Here is a 17,906-nt window from a genome sequence, read left to right as displayed (position 1 = left end):
CTATATTTCACGTTATTCACGATTAAAGCTTTAAAAATGCCAACTTTTGCAAGATTTTCACTGTTAAAATCATTCCTGCCAGCTTCCAACACACTTCGATCCAATGTTGCGAAACTGGAACACTCTGAACTTCACAGGAGGGAGAGGGCGAATTGCTATTGCAACACGCAGGGGGCAACGGGTAGGGAACAGGTGCGTTGGCACTTGGTCCAGTATCTATACTATTACTAAAAGTCTCATCTTGACCACTTCCTGTCTATGTTGTAAATAGATTTTAGAAAAAACGCTACGCTATATCACTATGATTTTTTTCGCCATCTTACTCACTGTCCTCCAACTGCCCCAATATATTTTTCCGATCGGTGAAATAATAAAAAAAGTTCTGAATGTTTAAAAAATCGTGAGGTCAGCAGATTGGCCTTCTCGCCTGTCAGTCACCATGAAGGTAACGCCCCTTCTGGCACCCGCTGAGAATAGAGTCCTGGAGGCGGAGCTGAGTCTGTGAGCTGCGTGCGGGCAGAGAGAAAGTTGAACCGGGAGCCTCTGAGTGAAGTCGGAGTGGGACAGGGAACTGTGTGTGAGGCCGAAAGCTGAAGGTACGGGGAGAGCTGCGACCACCCACCCTTCTGACACCCCCACCTGTCTTCACGGGCTGCTGTTTTTCCCGGAGGGGGGTGCTGCGTTCGCGGGCGGGGGCAGCGACCACCACGAGGAGCCAGGTGCCGATGAGTGCAGGTGGGGCTGGGATCCAATGAGTGCGACAGGAGCTCGGTCTTGGAGCCGATAATTGAGTCCGGAGCCGGGACCTGCAGCCGATGAGTGCAGTTGGAGCCAGAGCCGCTGAGCCCACACACCACCCTCCCACATACACCCCCACCCCTATCCACACAACCACCCTCCCCCACACAATCCCCTACCCGTCAGCAGTATTCCACCCACCAATTACATCACAATGGGATCTCATTTACCAATGCTTCCGCAGGTCCTCTCTTCACTTTATTAACTTTAACTTAATTTCTGCCCCCCAGTCCCTCGCAACATCTCCCGCCTCAAGTACAACTTCATCACCGATGTGGTGCAGAAATCGGGGCCAGAGGTGGTTTACAGCGAGATCCTGGGGAGGTGAGGAGGGAGAGGATGGGGGGATTGAGGGAGAGGAGGGGGTAGGGAGGGAGAGGATGGGGGGAGAGAGGGAGAGGAGGGGTGTAGGCAGGGGAGAGGGAAAGAAGAGGGAGAATGAAAACGAAGGGGGGAGTTCTGTGGGATGAGGGGGAATGGAGGAGGATAGGGGTAGAAAAAAGGATGGCGAGGTAATGGAAATATTAAACGCAAAGATATTAGCTTTAACTTAATTTCTGCCATTAGTGCGGGCCCGTCAGCCGAGCTTGCGCAGTTGTGGACTATGGGTCGGTGGAATATCATGTTGAGGGACCAGGCCTCCCATGTGACAGGGACCCAACGGGTCCCACTAGGGGTCTAGTATATATTACTACAACGCTCACCTTGTTTGCTTGTTTGTTTGTATGCGTGTGTGTTCTGGAAACACCGCCAAAATGGTACACCTTACTCACCATTGTCCCGTGATGTGCATTAGCCAAGTTTTGTTCAGATTGATGTTATATTTTTCAAGTTGTTGACATTTTAATCTTAAATTAACTTAAAACAGTGCCCCCACTTGCTGGCGGCGCCTGCAAGTGGGGGCAGACCGGTCAGTTGCATCACAATTTAAAATGGCGCCGGTGACGTGGCAGTGACGCAAAATGACGCCATCTCCCCGCGCCTGCGCAGTTGAGGCCTTTGCCAATTTTCAGATCGCTTTTTTTTTTCCTGGTGTACTTGCTTGGCCTCATAACGGGGACCCAATGGATCCACGGGTAAGTTTTGTTCTATTTTAAACACGGCCCACAGGTCCTCTATTCAGTTTATTAACTTTAACTTAATTTCTGCCATCAACGGCACAACTTTGAACGCGGCAATTGCGCTTGCGCAGTGCAGGTCCGTCAGCCGCGCATGCGCAATTTAGTGGAATATTGTGTTGAGGGAATGGGACCCAACGGGTCTGCACTTGGTTTAGTATGACAATAAAACACTCTTGACTCTTGATTTAACAATTAAGATTAGACCTTTACACTTACATACGTGAGGGTGCTCATCGATCCCAGAGTGCAGATCATGATCAGTACCAGCACAAACCACTCTCGCCGTTTTCTCAGTAAGTCCGGATATTCATCCACTACTGCGGTGATCACACCTTCCAGACCTGCAAACTAAAGATCCAAAACAACATCTTACCAAAATATGCTGAAAGAATTTCACCGCTATGAATTATGTTGAACATCATGTATAGCTGGAGTATGCTGCGGGTCAGACAGCATCTTTAGAGGAAAGGAATAGGTGACGTTTCAGTTCGAGATCGTTCTTCAGACTGAGAGTCAGGGGAAAGGGAAACGAGAGATATAGACGGTGAGGTAGAGAGATATAGAACAAATGAATGAAAGATATGCAAAAATATAACAATGATAAAGGAAACAGGCCACTGTCAGCTGTGGGCTAGGTGAGAACGAGTTACAGACAATGAGACTCAACAAGACGACTTTGAAGCTGGTACGACTTGGATGGGGGATGGAGAGAGGTGGAGTGCAAGGGTTACTTGAAGTTAGAGAAATCAATATTCATATCACTGGGGTGTAAGTTGCCAAGTGAAATATGAGGTGTTGTTCCTCCAATTTGCATTTGGCCTCACTCTGACAGTGAAGGAGGCTCAGGACAGAAAGGTCAGTGTGGGATTGGGAGGGGGAGTTACTGTTTAGCAACCAGGAGATCATGTAGGTCCAGGCTGACTGAGTGAAGGTGTTCAGCAAAATGATCTTTCCACTGGCTGGTCAGCTCGCAACAAAAGCTTTTTACTGTACTTCGGTACACGTGACAACAAACTGAACTGAACTGCCTAGAGAAGGAGGGGGGAGGAGGAGGGGGGGGTAGAGAGGGAGGGGGTAGAGAGGGAGGGGGTAGAGAGGGGGGGGGGGAGAGAGGGGGGGGGGGGGTGGCAGAGAGGGAAAGGTGGCAGAGAAGGAGGGGGGGTAAAGAGGAAGGAGGAGGGGCTAACAGGCCCAGTGCTGTCAAACGCTCACGATACGTCGGCGCGGACTTGGTGGGCAGAAGGACCTGTTCCCACGCTATATGTCTGAAATCTAAATGGCCAAAGTAAAACATCTCTTTCTTATAACTGAGTTGAAATACAAATTTTAGTTCAGTTTAGTTTATTGTCAGTGAAAAGCTTTTGTTGCATGCTAACCAGTCAGCGGAAAGACAATACATGATTACAATCGAGCCATTTACAGTGCACACATGCATGATAAGGGAATAACATTTAGTGCATGGTTAAGCCAGCAAAGTCCGAGCAAGGATAATGCGAGGGTCACCAATGAGGTAGATAGTTCAGCACCGTTCTCTGGTTGTGGTAGAGTGATTCATTTGCCTGATAACAGCCGGGAAGAAACTGTCCCTGAATCTGGAGGTGTGCGTTTTCACACTTCTGTACCTCTTGCCTGATGGGAGAGGGGAGAAGAGGGAGTGACCGGGGTGAGACTGGTCCTTGATTGTACTGCTGGCCGAGTGAACTCGAGTAACGCCAATGCTTACCGTGCTGTCCAGACCCAGAGTGACGAGCATGAGGAAGAAGATGGCAGAGAGGAAGGAGGATGCGGGCATGTTGGCCAATGCCTCTGCATAGGTGATGAAGAGAAGACTCGGTCCTACAGGCAGTGGAGAAAACAGGAGCAATTTGCCACACATAGTATTCGGTAGTAAAGAAGGCAAACTTAATACGTATCTATTTCAGAAGGCTTGTATACAAAAAAAGCAATGTAATGTTGAGGCTCTACAAGGTGCTGGTAAAGCCACATTGGGAATAATGCGAGCAATTTTGGGAACCATATCTATAGTAAGATGTGCTGGCTCTGGGCAGCATCCAGAGGAGGTTTACAAGAATGATCCCAAGGATGACTAGGTTAACCTATGATGAGGGTTTGGCAGCACTGAGCCTGTACTCGCTGGAGTTTAGAAAAATGAAGGGAAAATCATTGAAACATCCAGAAGAGTAAAAGGTTTGGATAGTGTGGATGTGGAGAGGATGTTTCCATTAGTGGGAGTGTCATTCCAATAGTGGGAGCGTTGTCAGCGAATCGTCAGATCAGCAGAGACCTTCCCTCTATTGACGAACTGTACATTGCAAGGGCCAGGAAGCGAGCGGGTAAGATCATCTCTGACCCCTCTCACCCTGGCCACAAACTCTTTGAAGCACTTCTCTCTGGAAGGCGACTCCAGACTGTCAAAGCCACCACAGCTAGACATAAAAAAACAACTTTTTTCCACGAGCAGTAGCTCTACTCAATAACCAAAGGCCTGTAGCCTCATTTTGCCCTGGTATTTTATTTAATTCACATGTTTACACTATAAAGTTTTATTATTAATGTTTAATATTTTATGTGTCATTCTTAATTGTTTACTGTATGTCGTGTTGTTACTTGCGAGCAGAGCACTAAGGCAAATTCCTTCTAGGTGTACATACTTGGCCAATAAACTTATTCATTCATTCGTCTAGGACCAGAGGTCAAAGCCTCAGATTTAAAGGACGTTCTTATTGGAAGGAGATGATGAAAATGTCTCCAGTCAGAGGGTGGTGAATATGTGGAATTCTTTGCCACTGACGGCTGTGGAGGCCAAGTCAATGGATATATTTAAGGCAGAGATAGATAGATTCTTGATTAGTACGGGTGTTAAAGGTATGGGGAGAAGGAAGGAGAATGGGGTTCGGAGGGAGAGACAGATCAGCCATGATTGAATGGTGGAGTAGACTTGATGGGCCGTAGGCCTAATTCTACTCCTATCATTTATGACCTTATGACCTTTCTGTTCAGTGTCCACTGCACCATTTAATCTCCTGTCTTCTTTTCCATGTACATTGTTACACATTTGTTTTGAAGCTCGACAGATATTCTGCTTTGAAAAGCCAGGCAAAATCAATAGTTTTACTTATTTATTAGTGACAAATGTGTAATTACATGTACCTGATTGCATTACAAACTGGTTAGCCATTCCCAGCTATTTATTCTTATAATATGTCAGTTATTGGGGAGAGATAATCAGTGCTTCATAGATGGTTAAAGATCAGCTTCTATATTTACTGTTTGTAACCACTTTAAGGTTTGCAGGCACAATAATGAACACCTCCGTAAATTGTTTAAGCCTATGCATAAATCGCAAAGGTTCATTGGGCTTCCTGCTTCTCTCAAGAATCATTTTTAGTTCAGTTTAGAGATACGACAAGGAAACAGGCCCTTCGGCCCACCGAGTCTGTGCCGACCTGCGATCCCCGCACACTAACACTATCCTGCACACTCTAGGGACAATTTACATTTTATACCAAAGCTACCTCAGGAACAATACGGCAAATTGACCCGAATGGAACTCGGAACAGTACAGCACCAGAACAGGCCCTTCATAATTTTATAAATTTTATTAGTTGGATATCCAAAAATATTTCTCAATTTGAAGATACATAGTGCGTTTTTTTTTTTGCAAGAAGGATGCAATTTAAAAAACAACGGTCTGTAACAATTAAGGAGTTGGCGATGCGATCTCACCCAGATCTTTAGCCACTTCTGAAACATCTTCTTTCCTCTTCTCTGCCATGTAGCCCAGGATGGTGAATATAACAAAGCCGGCAAGGAAACTGGTCAAACAATTCACAGAGCTGGTGATCATTGCATCCCTACAGCACCAAGAGAACACACAAAGGTCATCATGAAGGTAGGAACTTCAGATGCTAGTTTACACCGAAGATAGACACAAAATGCCAGAGAATTTTGCAAGGAACAATTTCATTGTTCTATCTGGGACAGATGACAATAAAACACTCTTGACTCTAAGTCAGGCAGAGATAACCCGCAAGTCTTTGGAGTGTGGGAGGAAACTGGAGCACCCAGAGAAAACCCACACGGGTCACGGGGAGAACATACAAACTCCGCACAGACAGCACCCGTGGTCACGTCTCTGGCGCTGCGATACAGCAACTCTGCTGCTGCGCCACCGTGCTGCCCTTGTGTTCTGGAGACAATTCTTGGTGAGCTGTTCATGATAGCATTAACCTCTTCCTTCACCTCATAACTAGGGAGGCAAACCATAGAGTCATAAAGTCACACAGCATTTAAACAGGCCTTTCGGCCCAACTTGCCAACATGCCCCATCTACGCTATAGCATATATGTATACACCTTCTCCTCCTTCTTCCTCTCCCTCTCTCTCCCTGGCAGGCTGTGGGCCAGGCCCGGCAGGGCCATGAGGCAGTTGGGTCAGGTGCAAAGGCATTGTGAGGTCAGCAGCTGGGCAACCTTAATATTTTTTTTTAATGTCAGTTGGTTATAAATTTTAGTAAATATCTCGGGAGATAATCATCCACATTTATAGAGGATTGAATTTTGAAACGATAAGGACATTTTATACCAGAAGATGTAAAAATGTCTGTTATTGTAACGTCAGCAGCTGGGTAGCGGTGGCGTGAGATGGTGCTGTGACTCATGCAGCAGTTTGATTTTAGTGGGACCATGTGAAGGTTCCCATCTCCCCCACCTGTCCCATTGTGATGTCATATATGTAAATGAGATCCATTGTGATTGGACATGTTGCATGGTGGCTGACAACAACCTTCAGACCAAGGAGATCATTGTAGACTTTGAAGTCCAGAGGCGGCAAACGGAGGTGGATTTTTGCTTCATGGGAGTTTTGTTGGAACCACAATTTTATTGATCAAGAAGGCTCATCAATCTGAGGGACTGAAGAAGGTCCACCTGAATCCTTAGATCCTGGGAGTGGATTTATCGAGAGCATCCTTAAACTCATCACAGTTATGGCAATCCCTACGAAATTGAAAATTGCCCAACGCATCACCGGTTCCACGCTCCCCTCCATTGAACTCTCCCAACGCTGTTTTGCTGCTCTCACCCCAACCATGGACTGTTTACCCTCCTACCATCGGGAGGCGCTACAGGTCTCTTTGCCGAACCAGCAGGGCGAGGAAAATGTCACTCTACTCAACACGTACCTCACTGCCACACCCCCCCCCCCCCCAGATTTTTTTTTAAATTAAAAGTGCTATGTCGCTCTTCAAGGCAGCTAAATATTTCGTTGTCTCTGTACTGTACACTGACAATGACAATTAAAATTGAATCTGAATCTGAATCTGGACATGTGAGGTGGCACTGATTCATACAGCAGTTTGATTAAATTTTTTTTGATGTTTTGTTAACAATTTTATTCAAAATCTGGGAAAATAATTGACTGAATTTAGAGAGGAGTGGATTTATGAAATCATAAGTTAAATCCCTACCGAAATTGTAAAACTCTCCACGTTTTTGCGTCTGGTTTTCGAGGAGATACGTTTCAAAGGCAAAATGACATACACACACACAGAGTTTTAAAAGTACATAGGCAGATAGATAGATAGATAGATAGATAGATAGATATCTATATAAGATAAACACAAAATGCTGGAGTAACTCTCTGGAGAGAAGGAATGGGTGATGTTGCGGGTTGAGACCCTTCTTCAGATTTCTCTTCAGGGATGCTGCCTGTCCCGCCGAGTTATACAGCATTTTGTGTCTATCTTCAGTTCAATCCAGCATTTGCAGTTCCTTCCTGCACACTGACCTGAAGCAGTTGTTGTTGAATTTGTTGTAGCTGGCAAATGCCATCAGGACACCAAACCCGGGACCAAGCGAGAAGAAAATTTGTGTAGCCGCGTCAATCCACACCTGCAAGGCAACGAACAGAGGTCACACTAAACCAACTTTTCAGATCGCTACAGCAATTAGTCATAGAGTGATACAGTGTGGAAACAGGCTCGTCAGACCAACTTGCCCACACCGACCAACATGCCCCATCTACACTAGTCCCACCTGCCCATGTTTGGTCCATGTCTATAAACCGTGCGAAAGAAGGAACTGCAGATGCTGGTTTAAACCAAAGATAGACACAAAATGCTGGAGTAATTCAGCGGGTCAGGCAGCATCTCCAGAGAAAAGAAATAGGTGATGTTTCGTGTCGGTGTCTGAAGCAGGATCTCCCCATAACCTCCGTGGGTTTTCCCCGGGTGCTCCGATTTCCTCCCACACTCCAAACACGTGCGGGTTTGTAGGTGGCCCACTGTAAATTGCCTCTAGTGTGTGGGGAGTGAATGAGAAAGTGGGATAACATAGAACTGGTGTGAATGGGTGATCAATGGTCAGTGTGGTCAGAAGGATTGAATTGCTTCATTGTGGGCTATCACACAAACCAACCTCCCTTCCATTGACTCCATCTATACCTCACGCTGCCTCGGCAAGGCCAGCAATATAATCAAGGACCAGACCAATCTCACTTCTCCCCTCTCCCATCGGGCAAAAGTTGCAGAAGTGTGAAAACGCACACCTCCAGATTCAGGGACAGTTTCGTCCCAGCTGTTATCAGGCAACTGAATCATCCTATCACAACCAGAGAGCAGTGCTGAACTACTATCTACCTCTTTGGTGACCTTCGGACCATTCCTTGATGGGACGTTACTGGCTTCACCTTGCACTAAACATTATTCCCTTAGCTTCCTTTACACTGTAAATGGATCAATTGTAATCATGTATTGCCTTTCTGCTGACTGGTTAGCATGCAACAAAGGCTTTTCACTGTACCTCGGTACATGTGACAATAAACTAAACTGCACTGGTACATATGACAATTAAACACCCTGACTCTGTGCCACAGCCTTCGATACCCCCAATGCCTCTGTCTGTCTCACTGCAAGGATCTTTAAATAAACACTCCCTTAGTGTTCAACAGGGAACCCAGTGTGTTGCTCAGGGTAATTTAGTTTAGTTTCGAGATGCAGCATGGAATCATGCTTTTCGGCCCACCTTGTCCATGCTGACCATCGATCAATAATCTCAGAGAAATTATGAAAATGTAAATATCTCAAGGGGTGATGTTATAGAGGTGTGTAAAATCATGAGGGGAATAGATAAGGTGAACCCTCCATTCTCCAGCGTAGGGGAATCAAGAACTACAGGTCATAGGGTAATGGTGAGAAGGGAAAGATTTACTTTAGTTTAGAGATACAGCACGGAAACAGGCCCTTCGGCCCAGCTTGCTCACACCAGCCAACATGTCTTATCTACACTAGTCCCACCTGCCTGTGCTTGGTCCATATCCCTCCAAATCCCACCTATCCATGTACCTGTCGAACTGTTTCTTTGAAGTATTTCTCTGGAATGTGCAGAGGTTACAGGTGGCCGGACTACCTGACAGGTGGGCTACCTGCTACCTTTACCGGCACAAATAAGGGGAAAAAAGGAAATGTAAAAACCGATGCAAAAGTTCATGTTTATAAGTGATAGGAGTAGAATTAGACCAATTGGCCCATCAAGAATACTCCACCATTCAATCATGGCTGATCTATCTCTCCCTCCTAACCCCTTTCTCCTGCCTTCTCCCCAAATTCCATGACACCCCTACCAATCAAGAATCTATCCATCTCTGCCTTAAAAATATCCACTGATGGCCTCCACAGCTTTCTGTGGCAATGAATTCCACTGATTCACCACGCAAAAGAGATTGATCAGGATGATTCCAACATTTGCAAAGAGCTGACAAACTGGACAAGTTTGTGCCTGCCCCGTCACCCCACTCACCTGCATTGTGAACATTTTTCCCCACTGCGGATGCAGGTAGAAGACGATTCCTTTCCAAGCCCCTGGCAGTGTGGCCCCACGGATCAGGAGGACTAAAAGCACGAGATAGGGCAGAGTGGCCGTCACCCACACCACCTACAGGAACACAACATACGTAGAGTGGAGGAAGGAACTGCAGATGCTCAGTTACTCCAGTTCTTTCTGTCTATCTTTACAACACAGAGTGATACATCTTGCCTCCTCTGTATGACTGATTGTACCTCACTGGTTTTGAGTATAGAAGCTGGGATGTAATGTTAAAATTGTACAAGGCATTGGTGAGACCAAATCTGGAGTATGGTGTACAATTTTGGTCACCTAATTATAGGAAGGATGTCAACAAAATAGAGAGCGTACAGAGGAGATTTACTAGAATGTTGCCTGGGTTTCAACAACTAAGTTACAGAGATAGGTTGAATAAGTTAGGTCTTTATTCTCTGGAGCGCAGAAGGTTAAGGGGGGACCTGATAGAGGTCTTTAAAATGACGAAAGGGATAGACAGAGTTGATGTGGACACGGGGCCACCCTTTTCCCTTTGCGCGGCAAAAAGATTCAAACAGAGGACATGACTTCAGAATTAAGGTACAGAAGTTTAGGGGTAACATGAGGGGGAACTTCTTTACTCAGAGAGTGGTAGCGGTGTGGAATGAGCTTCCAGTGGAAGTGGTGGAGGCGGGTTCATTGGTATCATTTAAAAATAAATTGGATAGTTCTGGCATATGGATGAGAAGGGAATGGAGGGTTATGGTATGAGTGCAGGCAGGTGCTGGACTAAGGGGAACGTGGATTTTTTTTTTTAGTTCACGGACTTGTAGGCCCGAGATGGCCTGTTTCCGTGCTGTAATGTTATATGGACAATATGGTTAATATTGTAGACAATTAGCTTTGCTAATATTAATATCCTTGTAAAATTTTAATTAATGTTTTAAATTTTCCAGCAAACGAGGCAAGTTTATAAAAAGCACGAAAACAGGGCGGCACGGTAGCGCAGCGGTAGAGTTTCTGCCTCATCACGCCAGTGACCCCGGTTCCATCCTGATTATGATCTTGTTAGTGTGCGGGGATTGCTGGTCGGTGAGGACTCAGTGGGCCGAAGGGCCTGTTTCTGTGCTGTATTTCTGAACTAAACCAAACTAAAGTTCCTAGCTTGATTAAAGAGAGTGTGGGGAACGGGGCCACAGTGTTTTTAAAGACCGCGCGGCAAACATAACCCATGTACACTTCTCAATTTCCAAACGACTAGATCTCAGATTACTGTGTTTTACACTACACACGTTTTTAAGAATCGAGGTTTCCATCAGTAATTTGAAAGTAACACATAATTTCACAGCCTTCAATTTAGTTAACCAATGCACCTGTTTCGTGGTAGATTTTTTTGGTTCTGGTTCAGTGAACAAACCTAATGACTTCTTCAAAGATCTTTGGGGAATAGTTATGTGATTCAGTTCTGAAGTCGACATCGTGCTGTGAGCGTATTAATTGTGAGGACGTGGATTTTTTTGTTTAGTTTACTTTAGTTTAGTTTAGTCCATCGGCCAACAGATTCCACGCCGACCAGCGATCCCTGCACTTTAACAATCCTACACACACTAGGGACAATATACACGTTTACACCAAGCCAATGAACGTACATACCTGTAACTTCTTTGAAGTGTGGGAGTAAACCGAAGATCTCGGAGAAAACCCACGCATGTCATAGGGAGAATGTAAAAACTCCATACAAACAGCACATGTAGTCGGGATGAACTACGCTGCAAGGCAGCAACTCCACCACTGCACCACCATGCCACCCACGGTTTGATGTGTCTAATTTTACTGCTTAAATCAATAGAGTGGTCTAGACACTTCTACTAAAGCCATTAAATAGGAACGTTCAACCGTTGACATGAATCTCTCATTAGATGCCATAGGATACTGCAGGATTTAGGACGTTACTGATATCGGTGGAGAATTGGCAGATGGAGTTTAATCCGAGCAAGTGTTACACTTTGGGAGGTCAAATGTGGGGTGAATGTATACAGTTACTCTACCAAGACCGTTAACAGCAGTGATGTACAGAGGAATCTCAAGGTCTAAGTTTATAACTCCTTGAAAGTGGCAACACAAGTAGATAGAATAGTGAAGAAGGCATATGGTACGCTTGCCCTTTTGGAGTCACACAGCATGGAAATAGGCCCTTCAGCCCATCTTGCCCACACCGCCCAACATTAAGTATAATAATCAGGAAGGTAGCGTCATATGTTCATAAGTGATAGTAGCAGAATTAGGCCATTCGGCCCATCACATCTACACCGCCATTCAATCAAGGCTGATCTATCTTTCCCTCTTAACCCCATTCTCCTGCCTTCTCCCCATAACCCCCAACACCCATACTAATCAAGCATCTATCCTGTGGAAATGAATTCCACAGCTTAATGGGGTATTTAAAAATATCCAATGACTTGGCCTACACCGCAGTATGTGGCAAATAATTCCACAGGTTCATCTGGCTAAAGAAATTCCTCCACATTTTTCTAAAGGTACATCCTTTTATTCTGAGGCTGTGCCCTCTGGTCTGAGACTCTCCCACTACTGGAAACCTCCTCTCCAAATCCACTCTATCCAGGCCTCTCACTATCCAGTAAGTTTAAATAAGCTCCCCCCCCCCTCAATGAGATCTCATTAAGTTTCTCCTCATCTCCATTCTGTTTGACATGGAGTTATAGAGTCATTTAGCACGGAAACAGGCCCTTCTGCCCAATTTGCTGATATCAACATGTCCCACCTACTGTAGTCCCACCTGCCTGTGAAATGTTTTGCACTACCTTACTCACCTTTGTCCTGCAGTGGTACGTATAAAGTTTCGTTCTGATTGATGTTATATTTCACATGTAATTTCACATTTTTTAATTTAAAAAGTCAAGATTTAAGAAAAAATTCTCCACTCTGCAGCTAATGACTTCACAATGTTACAATGTTGCAACCTCGGCACACTCAGTCCTGCCAGCACCAGCAAGTTACATTGTTGCAATCTCGGCACACTCAGTCCTGCCAGCACTAGCGAGTTACAATGTTGCAACCTCGGCACACTCAGTCCTGCCAGCACCAGCAAGTTACATTGTTGCAACCTCGGCACACTCAGTCCTGCCAGCTCTAGCGAGTTACAATGTTGCAACCTCGGCACACTCAGTCCTGCCAGCACTAGCGAGTTACAATGTTGCAACCTCGGCACACTCAGTCCTGCCAGCTCTAGCGAGTTACAATGTTGCAACCTCGGCACACTCAGTCCTGCCAGCACTAGCGAGTTACAATGTTGCAACCTCGGCACACTCAGTCCTGCCAGCACTAGCAAGCTACAATGTTGCTATTCCTTTTGTTTATATTACTGGTAGCATGGAGGAAGGGTACATTTTTAAAAATAATTTAAAGTCACCGTGCACTGAATTTTGAATAAGGCGAAATGAGCAGCCCCTGTGCTGTTGTGGGCTATGGGTGAGTGGTGGAATATTGCATTGGGAGAACTTGTCGCGATGAGGAAACGGGTGAGTGGTGGAATATTGCCTTGAGGAACTGGTTGCGTTGGGGGACCAGGCCTCCCGTGGGGAAATGGGTGAGTGGTGGAATATTGCCTTGGGGCACCAGGCCTCCCTTGTGACAGGGACCCAATGGGTCCCAGTTGGTTTAATAGGTCTCTAAACCTGTCCTATCCATGTACCTGTCTAATTGTTTCTTAAACATTTCGATTGTCCCAGCCTCAACTACCTCCTCCAGCAGCTCATTCCCACCCACCTCCCTTTGTGTGTAAAAGTCTTGACCCATTTTGCCTTAACGTCACCTACCTTTCCAGAGGTCCGTATGCCCTTCCAAATACTGAAGTACACCACAGTAAATATTATGATCAGACAAATTACAAGGTGCCAGTTGATACCGCCAACATCACCCAAACCATTCGATTTATGAGCCATAAGGACTCGGCGACTGCAAAATAAAGAAGATCTGTCAGGTTACATAAATACTTTCTATTGCAAATTTACAACGCAAACGCCTCATTTTAGTTTAGTTTAGATTAGAGATACAGCACGGAAACAGGTCCATCGGCCCACCGAGTCTGCATCGACCAGCGATCCCCGCACATTAGCACTATCTACACACAAAGGACAATTTATACCAAGCCAATTAACCGACAAACCTGTACATCTTTAAAGTGTGGGAGGAAACCGAAGATCTTTGAGAAAACCCATGCAGGTCACAGGGAGAACGTATAAACTCCATACAGACAAGCACAGTGTAATACTGTAATTAGGGCGATACGGTGGTGCAGTAGTAGAGTTGCTGCCTTACAGCGCCAGGGTTGCACGTTGAGTGGCTTTGGTAAAAATTGTAAATTGACCCTAGTGTGTGTAAGACAGTGTGCAGGGAACGCTGTTCGGCACAGACTCTGTGGACCGAAGGGTCTGTTTCTGTGCTGTATTTGTATACGTAAAGTCTAAAGAATTCAGAAATATAACAAAAATGAGAGAATACTGAAAATACTCCGGAGGTCAAACAACAACCATGGGAGTGATGAAACATGATAGTTTGGACAAAAAGAAGTTCAAAAGGAATGGGTGACTTTTCGGGTGGAGAACCTTCTTCTTCCTGAGGAAGGGTCTCAACCCGAAACGTCACCATTCCTTCACTCCAGAGTTGCTGCCTATCCCGTTGAGTTACTCCAGCATTTTGTGTCTATCTTCGGTGTAAAGCACTATCTACAGTTCCTTCCTACACTAACAAAAGTTCAAGCACCTTACCCAAATTCAAGCCATTTACCACATCATTAATAACATCCATCGCACAGCAAAGTTCTAACCAAATACACGAGAACTAATAGGCCGCTTCAGTTATTAGGCAGCCTGTCCAAGGAAACAGATTTTTATGACATTCAAAAGACAGTTGGACAGATATTTGGAGTGTTAAGAGGGATATGGGCCAAATGCAGGCAAATGGGACGAGCCCAGAATGCAAACTTGGTCGGCATGGACAAGGTGGGCCGAAGTTTCCCTGCTGTACGATTCTATGGCTGAAATCCAAGGCCATCAAATACACGCAGAAATACTGCACATGAAAGTGGAGATGTGAAACAGAGTTATTGATTTGCTGCTCCTGAACGAGTGGCCATCCACCTCTCCCAAGGACGTTCCCCAAATGTACCCGTCATTTAGACTTTAGAGATACTGGGCGGAAACAGGACCTTTGCCCCACTGAGTCCACGCCGACCAGCGACCACCCTCTACACTAACACTATCCTACACACGAGGGACAATTTACATTTATACCAAGCCAATTAACCTACAAACCTGTATGTCTTTGGAGTGTGGGAGGAAACTGGAGATCCCGGAGAAACCCAATCAGGTGACGGGGAGAACGTACAAACTCCATACAGACAGCATCCGTAGCCAAGATCGAACCCGGGTCTCTGGCGCTGAGGCAGCAACTCTACCGCTGTGTCACCATGCCGCGCTGAACCCTTTGTTCTGTATCTCCTGGTTATCCAGAGCTCTGCAACCATCTTGTATCATGAGTCATAGAGTGGAAACAGGCTCTTCCGCCCAACCTACCCACACCAACCAACATGCCCCATCTACACTAGTCCCACCTGCCTGCGTCTGGCCCATCCCTCTAAACCTGTCCAATCCATGTACCTGTCTAAATGTTTCTTAAACATTGCAATAGTCCCTATCTCAACTACCTCCTCTGCCAGCTTGTTCCATACACCCACCGCTGGGTATTAGGGGTTATGGGGAGAAGGCAGGAGAATGGGGTTCGAAGGGAGAAATAGATCAGCCATGATTGAATGGTGGAGTAGACTTGATGGACTGAATGGCCTAATTCTGCTCCCATCACTTTTGATCTTATGACCACCCTTTGTGTAAAAAAGGTTATCCCTCAGGTTCCTGTCAACTCTTTCCCCCCTCACCTTTGCCCAAACCTATGCCCTTGGTTCTCCATTCCCCTACTCTGGGCACGAGACTGTGCATTTATCCTATCGATTCCCCTCATGATTTCAGATCACCCCTCAGCGTCCTGTGCTCTAAGGAATATAGTCCTAGCCTACTGAACCACTCCCTGTACAGCTCGAGTCCTGCAACATCTTCATAAATCTTCCAACTTGACAACATGCTGTTTAACAATAACTATGACCTCCGATGACCCCCTTCTCTTCTCTGTGAGTGTGAAGCTCTCAAGCCTTCTTCTGTAGTATCTCTGCAGCTTTAAACGTCTTCTGTAGCCTTGCATCAGCATGTACACTGATGGACCTTCAGCTGGATTTGCCTGGGACACTTGGTCTCTCCGTTTCCCCGTCGACCCAGAGTGCTCAATGTGTACTCTCAGGCTTCCTGGAGAGATGTTTCAATTCTAAACACAACCTGTGCCTTTGTTAGAATACAGCCATGCATTACGGCAGAGAACAATTTTGCATTCACGAGACTGCAAACAAAATAATCACCTCCACGAGATTTCCCAATCTGCGTTTAGTCACAAGCACCAAGATATGGACACTAAATGCTGGAGTAACTCACCGGGTCAGGCAGCATCTCTGTAGAACATGGGTAGGTGACGTTTCACAGAGAGTGCTGGAGTAACTCAGCGGCTCAGGCAGCATCTCTGGAGAACATGGATAGGTGACGTTTCAGGTCAGGCCTTTCTTCAGACTGATCAGTTCAAGGTGACGGGGAAGAGGGGGTACCGTTTTGACACAAAGGGTGGTGGGTGTATGGAATAAGCTGCCGGAGGAGATAGTTAAAGCAGGGACTAACCCAACGTATAAGAAACAGATAGACAGGTACATGGATAGGACAAGTTTGGAGGGATCTTAGGCCAAATGGGGGCAGGTGGGACTAGTGACTCTAAAACACCAAAGGAAATGGGTGACGTTTCGGATTGAGATCCTTCTCCAGACTGAGACTCGCATAGAAACAGTCCCTTCAGCCCACCTTGACCATTCCGACCAAGTTAGCATACTAGGCTAGTCCCATTTGTCTGCATTTGGCCCATATCCCTCTAAACCCTTCCTACCCATACATCTGTCCAAATGTCTTTTAAAAGTAGTCATTATATCTGCTTCTATAGCTTCCGCTGGCAGCTCGTTCCAGATACGGACTACCCTCTGAGTGAAAAGGTTGCCCCTGAGGCCCCCTCTAAAATCTCTCCCTTCTCACCTTAAGCCTGTGCCCTCTAGTTTTAGAATCCTCTACCTTGGGGAAAACTGCGAGTTCACTTTATCCATGCCCCTCATGATCTTGTACACCTCAATAAGGTCACCCCTCAGCCTCCTACACTCCAAAGAAAACAGTCCCAACCTGTCCAACCTCTCCCTATCTCAGTTTCAATAATACTGAGTGCGAAAGTATTGAGTCTGCCTCCTAAGATGTGACATGGTGGCGCGGCGGTAGAGTTGCTTTCTTACAGCGCCAGAGACCCGGATTCCATCCTGACTACGTGTGCTGTCTGTGTGGAGTTTGCACGTTCTCCCTGTGACCTGCTTGGGTTTTCTCCATTCTAAATGGCTTACCACTTATTCTTAAACTATGGCCCCTGGTTCTGGACTCCCCCAACATTTGGAACATGTTTTCTGCCTTTAGTGTGTCCAAACCCTTAATAATATTACATGTTTCAATAAGATTTCCTCTTATCCTTCTAAATTCCAGAGTATACAAGCCCAGCCGCTCCAATCTATCAACATATGACAGTCCCGCCATCCCGGGAATTAACCTTGCGAACCTATTGAATGGCGGTGCTGGCTCGAAGGGCCGAATGGCCTACTGCTGCAACTATTTTCTATGTTTCTAACACTTACGTGCACTTACACATAAAATTCCTCAGCTGGTGAGACGGAGAACTCAGTCCAGGTGGCGTTATCCTTGAGGAAGTAGTTGGTGCAGTTGGGGGTGTTCCACTCATTGTAGCAGGAGGTCCAGGGAGGCACATAATCGAACGATGAGTAGAGATAGAACAGAGCCCAGGAGATAATGGTGTTATAGTAAAAGGAAATGTACAGATCTATTATACAGATTGCATATCCAATTCCTGCAGGAAATCAAAAAATGTTTTTTGTAATCAAGCCATTTTATTGCAGAAGGAACAAGCAGTCCGCCCAGATCAAACTGATCTCCCAGTTTCCAAAGACTTGAAA

At 45.8% G+C, this 17,906-nt stretch overlaps 1 protein-coding gene across 1 annotated transcript in view; it reads right to left on the bottom strand.

The window, feature by feature from the left end:
• LOC129710870 (sodium-dependent serotonin transporter-like) overlaps positions 1-17,906 on the bottom strand; it is a 49,826-nt gene that overhangs the window by 19,198 nt on the left and 12,722 nt on the right. Inside the window, exons 3-9 of the mRNA XM_055658161.1 lie at positions 17,581-17,800; positions 13,573-13,711; positions 9,716-9,850; positions 7,707-7,810; positions 5,646-5,773; positions 3,643-3,755; positions 2,136-2,267 (exon numbers count right to left, since the gene is read on the bottom strand). Coding sequence (XP_055514136.1) covers positions 2,136-2,267; positions 3,643-3,755; positions 5,646-5,773; positions 7,707-7,810; positions 9,716-9,850; positions 13,573-13,711; positions 17,581-17,800 — 971 coding nt within the window. The remainder of the gene's footprint in view (positions 1-2,135; positions 2,268-3,642; positions 3,756-5,645; positions 5,774-7,706; positions 7,811-9,715; positions 9,851-13,572; positions 13,712-17,580; positions 17,801-17,906) is intronic.

The sequence above is a fragment of the Leucoraja erinacea genome, chromosome 28 (assembly GCF_028641065.1).
Source record: "Leucoraja erinacea ecotype New England chromosome 28, Leri_hhj_1, whole genome shotgun sequence".
NCBI lineage: Eukaryota > Metazoa > Chordata > Chondrichthyes > Rajiformes > Rajidae > Leucoraja > Leucoraja erinaceus.
The sequence above is the reverse complement of the archived record's forward strand: the minus strand, read 5'-3'. Positions and strand labels throughout refer to the sequence as shown.